The sequence below is a fragment of the Nicotiana sylvestris genome, chromosome 4 (genome assembly GCF_000393655.2).
Source record: "Nicotiana sylvestris chromosome 4, ASM39365v2, whole genome shotgun sequence".
Lineage (NCBI taxonomy): Eukaryota > Viridiplantae > Streptophyta > Magnoliopsida > Solanales > Solanaceae > Nicotiana > Nicotiana sylvestris.
The window spans coordinates 135661655-135668306 of NC_091060.1; the positions used below are offsets into that span (position 1 = coordinate 135661655).

Below are 6652 nucleotides of genomic sequence, written 5' to 3' on the forward strand. Positions count from 1 at the left end.
GGGAAGTCTATGCAGTCTGGCATCCACTCATAGTATAGAACCGGCTGGGTCCTCCTGAACTCTGCGCACCACCCCTAGTTGCACCACGCCCTGCGGGTGCTAGGGTACCTCGAGCTGGAGAGGGGGATGAAGATATAGCAGCTGTTGGGCTGGCTGGCTGTGCGGTGCCCCTACCTGCTTCCTGGCAGAACGCACGACAATGCCTCTGAATATGGCCCCTCATCCCACATCCATAACATACGGGCAACTCCATGTAGCAAATCCCCGAGTGCATCTTCCCGTACCTGGGGCACGGGGACTTCTGCTGTTGCTGAAACCTCTCTCCTGACCTACCCCACTGATGGGGTCCCCTGTTGCCCTATCCGAGCCTGAAACGACTCCACTACTGCTGGTTGGGCCCTGATGGCGGTGCACTGGCTAAAGACTGTGCAACAGACTGGGAAGGCCCTGATGATCCTCCCTTGAAAGCTAATCTTCCCCCACCTAGTGACTCTCCCATGTTCCTTGTAGACTGGGCCTTGCTATTACCCTCTCTCTCCATTCTGTTCTTCAGTTTATGGTTTTCTGTGGCCTGAGAAAATGCTACCATCTTCCCATAATTAATATCAGAATTCAATGCAGCCATAGAAGCCTCATTAATAGTCAAAGAATTAAGGCCCTGAACAAACTAGCGCACCCTGGCCTCCATTGTGGGCAACATATGAATAGCATACTTGGACAATCAAGCAAACTCCATGTGGTACTCCCACACACTTCTGTTACCTTGCCTCAAATTTTCAAACTCTGCTGCATGGGCTGCCCTTAACTCGACAGGCAGGAAATGGTCTATAAATGCATCAGCAAACTCGTTCCACCTTGCTGGAGAGCTCCCCTCCCTACAGGAATCTTCCCACAACTCAAATCATGAATAGGCCACCCCTTTCAAACGGTAGGCGGCTAACTCTACTCCCTCCGTCTTAGTTGCACGCATAACCCTGAGGGTCTTGTGCATCTCATCAATGAAATCCTGAGGGTCTTCTTCTGGATTGACACCTGAAAACACTAGAGGGTCTAGCTGAAGAAATCTGTTCACCCTAGAACTAGTAAATCCCCTTGCTGGCTGGATGAACTGGGCGCAACATTTAACCTCTAGGCCTGAGAGGCCACTAGCTGAGTCAAAATCTGAATAGCTCCCCTAAGATCCCCATCAGAAATACCAGAACCGGAGACTGGGGCTAGAGGCGGGGTAGAGGTATCAACGGGAGGGATAGTGGTACCCTCCGCAGGTGTAGGAGTTGGGGTAGTCTGCTCTGGAATAGGAAAATTAGGCAGAGTGATAGCAGGGTGACTACCTCACCCGCAATATCAAGTAGTGATTTATCAGCCACTCCTGTGGTGGCATTGTCTTCTTGGCCAATTCTTGCTTTCTCTTAGGTGCCATTTACTAAAGATGGAACAATACACTAGTCAGAAAGGGAACAGTCTCACCGCACGATCCAGAATATCAAAGAAGGGTGTTATTCCTAAATGCCCAAATAGCCTCCAACTTATAGATGTGGTCAACCTCACATCGATAAGAAGGACTCTACTAGACACGGCTCCGAGACATCCTAGAACACTTTAAAACCTTAGGCTCTGATACCAAGTTTGTCACACCCCGACCTCGAGAGGCACGACCGGTGCTCAATCGAGTGAACTCAACTGAGCAAGCCATATCAAACACTACCCATCCAACTCAATATGAATAAGGAAACCATGCTTTCATTTATTTAGACCACGAAAGATAGTACATTCAACATTTTAGTTCATTTTATATCACAACATTAAATCGTAGTTAAGTGTCCAAGATTCTATACAGTTATAGTTTAAAAGAAAGCAAGAGTACAAGGTTGCAACATGGTTCATTGACCTATCCAATACCCGTACATAACCCACACAAACATCTATGGAGCCTCTAAGGATACAAAAGACAGTGATAACAACGCCGGCAACAAGGCCCCGACTATACCTCAAAATGGATATCTATAACAAAAGGTGTACAACCTAACCCCTTGAAGGAGGAAGGGGCTCACTAAGATTTTGAGAAAAGAATGCTCTTCTACACACGATCGGCGCTATCCGCTATGGAGCCACCTGCATTCATTTAAAAATGCAGCGCCCCCGACAAAAGGGACGTTAGTACCATGGAATAGCACTAGTATGTATAACTAAACACCATCTTGTTAGAAATAACTATACAAGAATAGGAATTCACAAGTATAACTCAAAACTTCAAACGATCACCAAATTATCAATCAAAAGAATCGTGCAACTTCCACATCATTTTCCTTAGCTTTTTAATTTGGGGCATTCCATACTATTCATTATTTATTCACAATACCACCACTATCTTGAGCGGAGTCCGATCTCGACCCGATCGGCTAGGTCGCCTTATTTTAGACATATACTTCATTCACAATCTCATTTTCCTTCTTTTTCGGAGATCATTCACAATACCACCGCTATCTTGAGTGGAGTCCGATCTCGGCCCGCTCGGCTAGGCCGCCTTTCCAAGGCATTGTTCCCATCGCATTAATCACTTCGTTTCACATATATCATTTCATAGGCACTTGGGGACACAACTTATCACATTATCCGTGGCACTAGGCCACATTTTTACATCGTTCCCATATTCAACATTAGCTTTACCACTTAAGATCATAGGCGCATATGAAGGCAATTTAAATCATACGCATAGAGAGGAATTCATCAAGTTTGTCATATTAGTCCCAAAGTAACCTTGGCATGACATTTAGGCATTAACACATAGACCATGTTCTCCACACATCCTCTATATACAAAGAATAACACATTAAACACATAGAAGAAGTACCTACCACATACATTTTCACAATAATAATCCACTTAACATAACAAGTATTGTATCAATCACGTTTCGAGCTTACAACATTTACACGGGCACCATGGAAACTCAATTTGTAAGAGACGGGGTTTTAGCCATACATACCTCAACCGAGTTTTCCTTAATCCTATAACGTTCCGAAATGTTCGCACTTCAATCTATTTAAGCAATATAGCACAATTTAACTCATAATTAAGAAAAGATCATAATCTAAGCTCTCTTGAGCATTTTACCAAGCAATTAGTGTTCATTAAGGCCTTATGGTTCTTTTATGCAAGATTACACTAGCCCATTACCCATGCCTCCTCTTTTATAATTCCCCATACTCTTCAAGAACACATGCATGCAATGCAAACCCCCTTACCCCCATGAATTACCTCACTAATGACCCTTTGTAGCTATGTGTAAAAATGAGAGCTGAGGTGATGAAGCCTTACCTCTTGGGATGAGGGTTTAGGTCCCTCACTTGATTATCTTCAATATTTTAACAAGGATTTTTGGATCAATATTGATGAAAGTCACTTTCCCTCTCTAAGACCCTCTCTCTCTCTCTCTCTCTCTCTCTCTTTAAAAGCATCAGGAAAACAGGCTCAAAATGAGCTATTACACCGTATATAACGATAGGAGGATGGGTTTAAAATTTAGAAAATTGGATTCCCGAGTAAGATCTGCGATCGCATTTGCGATCGCAAAGCTGACATGCGGCCCGCATAATGGACCGCAAAAATGCTCCCCAAAACCTGAACACACTATCTGGGTATACGGCAGAAATACGGTCCGCATACCCGTTCTACGGTCGCATAATGCGCCGCAAACTGCCCCTTACAAAATCCCTAGGGAAATATGCAACGACTATGTGGTCTGCATATTGGTTATTCGATCGCATACTTGACCGCATAGTTGACCTCAAATTTGACCAACACACTGACTCATTTGCGGCGACTATATGTGGTCCGCATACCTGATATGCGACCGAATTCTCGACCGCAGAATTGCACTTTTCTGGAAAACATTATTTCTTGACTTTTTAGAGCATAGATCAGTCCAAAAAGGTCCGAACCGCGGCGAGCTTTTTATGAATTTCTAACATATGTTCCTAACTTAACGCCACGAGATTCGAGTTTTTGAGCAGAAATCTTCACGGGGCCTTACATCCTCCCCCACTTAAGATCATTCGTCCTCGAATGAGGATCAAGGCTCACTTATTAAGAAGGTTTATGCAACCTCAGCTTTTCACAACATGAAACATATCTACAGCCCTAAATTTGGTTAACTCCCTAAATTTCCAAAAATTTCGCCAGAGTTTCCTTTGTAACTAGGCCTATCTACCTGTCAGAGAGCCCCAGAAACATATCCTAATAGCATAAACATATTCATAAATATAATAGAACTTGTACAACATCAACCATGGCCGTATAGGCAACATATTACCAAAAAGGGGACAACTTTACATAGATCAAGTCAGAAGATGATAGTTCATAGGGGCTAAATACACAAAAGCTATTACATGACTATTCAAACAAATGTGGGTACTGCTTTTTCACTTTATCCTCTACTTCCCAAGTGGCTTCCTCAACTTGCTGGTTCTGCCACAACACTTTCACGGATGCAATTTCCTTATTTCTCAATTTCCGAACTTGCCTATCAAGAATGGCAACTGGAATTTCTTCATACGATAGCTCTTCATTAACCTCAATGGTTCCAACTGGAACAATAGTGGATGGATCTCCCACTACCTTTCTCAACATGGATACATGAAAGACCGGGTGTACCAGTGACATCTCGGGTGGCAGCTCGAGCTTATATGCCACCGGACCAATTCTCTAAATGATTCGGTATGGTCCGACATACCTCAGACTCAATTTCTCTTTCTTTCCAAATCGCATGATACCCTTCATGGGGGAAACCTTCAAAAATACCCAATCATCCTCCTTGAACTCTAAATCTCTGCGACGCATATCCAAATAAGATTTTTGGCGACTCTGAGCAGTTTTCAACCTCTCCTTGATAATCTTGACTTTCTCCATATCCTGATGCATGAGGTCCGACCCTACAATTCCGCTTCTCCAACCTCGAACCACCCAATGGGAGACCTACATCTCCTACCATACAATGCTTCAAATGGTGCCATCTGGATACAAGCATGGAAGCTGTTGTTGTAAGCAAATTCTATGAGTGGCAAATGATCATCCCAGCTACCTTTGAAATCGAGAGTACAAGCACGCAACATATCCTTAAGCGTCTGAATAGTCCGCTCTGCTTGCCCGTCGGTTTGGGGGTGAAAAGTTGTGCTAAGATTTATCTGCGTGCCCAAACCTTGCTGAAATTTCTTCCAAAAGTTGGTTGTAAATTGAGCCCCTCGATCGAAAATGATTGAGACTGGAGTACCATGCAACCTGAATATTTCCTTAATAAACAATTGGGCATACTGTTTCGCTGTGTCGGTAGCTTTAACTGGCAAGAAGTGCGCTGATTTCGTGAGTCAATCCACGATTACCCAAATTGAGTCAAAATTGCGCGGCAACCCTACCACGAAATCCATGTTAATCATCTCCCATTTCCACATTAGAATTTCTATGCTTTGATCCAATCCACCGGGCCTTTGATGTTCGACCTTCACTTGCTGACAATTCGGACATTTTGCCATAAAGTCTACCACATCCTTCTTCATGTTGTTCCATCAATAAATTTCCTTGAGATCATGATACATTTTCGTGGAACCTAGGTGCACAGAATACTTGGAAGTGTGAGCTTCTGCCATGATCTTTTCCCGAAGACCGTTAATATCAGGAACACATAGGCGGTGTTGGTACCGTAGGGTACGATCATCCATGCCTAGGGAAAAAGCTACAGTCTTGTGTTTGTGAATCCCCTCTTTCAGTTGTGCTAATAATGGATCATTGAATTGCTTTTTTTTCACCTCCACCACAAGTGATGAGTCAAACCTGTTCTACACAATTACCTCTCCTTCATTAGAGTCCGCAAGGCGAACTCCCAAACAAGCAAACTGGTAAACCTCCCTGGCTAACGACCTCTGATATGCCTCTAAATGAGCCAAACTTCCCATAGATTTTCAACTAAGAGCATCTGCCACAACATTAGCCTTTCCCGGGTGATAGAGAATATCAATGTCATAGTCCTTCAGTAACTCTAGCCATCCTCTTTGCCTCAGATTCAACTCCTTCTGCTTGAAAATATATTGAAGGTTCTTATGATCCGTAAACACATCCACAAGGACCCCATACAAATAATGTCGCCAATTTTTTAGGGCAAACACCACTGTCGCTAGCTCTAAGTCATGGGTTGGATAGTTCTTTTCATGATTCTTGAGTTGCCTAGAAGTGTAGGCTATAACCTTACTGTGCTGCATCAACACACACCCGAGCCTGATCCTGGAAGCATCGCAATACACCACCAATCCCTCTGTACCCTCTGGCAGGGCTAACACCGGTGCTGTTGTCAACCTTGATTTCAATTTTTGGAAACTCTTTTCACAAGCATCAGACCATTGGAATTTAACTGCTTTCTACGTCAGTTTAGTCAGTGGAGAGGCAAGAGTAGAAAACCCCTCCACAAACCTCCTGTAGTACCTAGCCAAACCCAAGAAACTGCGAATCTCCATTGGGGTGGTAGGTCTAGGCCAATTCGTCACTGCTGCAATCTTTTGAGGATCAACCATAATTCCTTCCCCGTAAATAACATGACCCAAGAACGCGACAAATTCAAGCCAAAATTCACATTTTGAAAATTTCGCATACAATTGATGTTGCT

General features: G+C 43.7%; 1 protein-coding gene across 1 annotated transcript; it reads right to left on the bottom strand.

Annotated features, from left to right (window-relative positions):
• Positions 1-4392: 4392 nt before the first annotated feature.
• LOC138890210 (uncharacterized) lies at positions 4393-4908 on the bottom strand. The gene is made up of 2 exons (XM_070173577.1): positions 4733-4908; positions 4393-4621 (listed from the first exon to the last, which is right to left on the bottom strand). Exons 1-2 carry the CDS (start codon positions 4906-4908, stop codon positions 4393-4395), a joined length of 405 nt encoding a protein of 134 aa, XP_070029678.1.
• Between the last annotated feature and the right edge of the window lie 1744 nt (positions 4909-6652).

Bases quoted from the DNA above. Each gene is read 5' to 3' on its own strand.
- LOC138890210 (XM_070173577.1), bottom strand. From the start codon at position 4,908: ATGGAGAAAGTCAAGATTATCAAGGAGAGGTTGAAAACTGCTCAGAGT. The intron at 4,622-4,732 runs GTATGTCGGACC...ATCCATGTTGAG, and splicing joins AAAGAGAAATTGAGTCTGAG to AAAGGTAGTGGGAGATCCAT.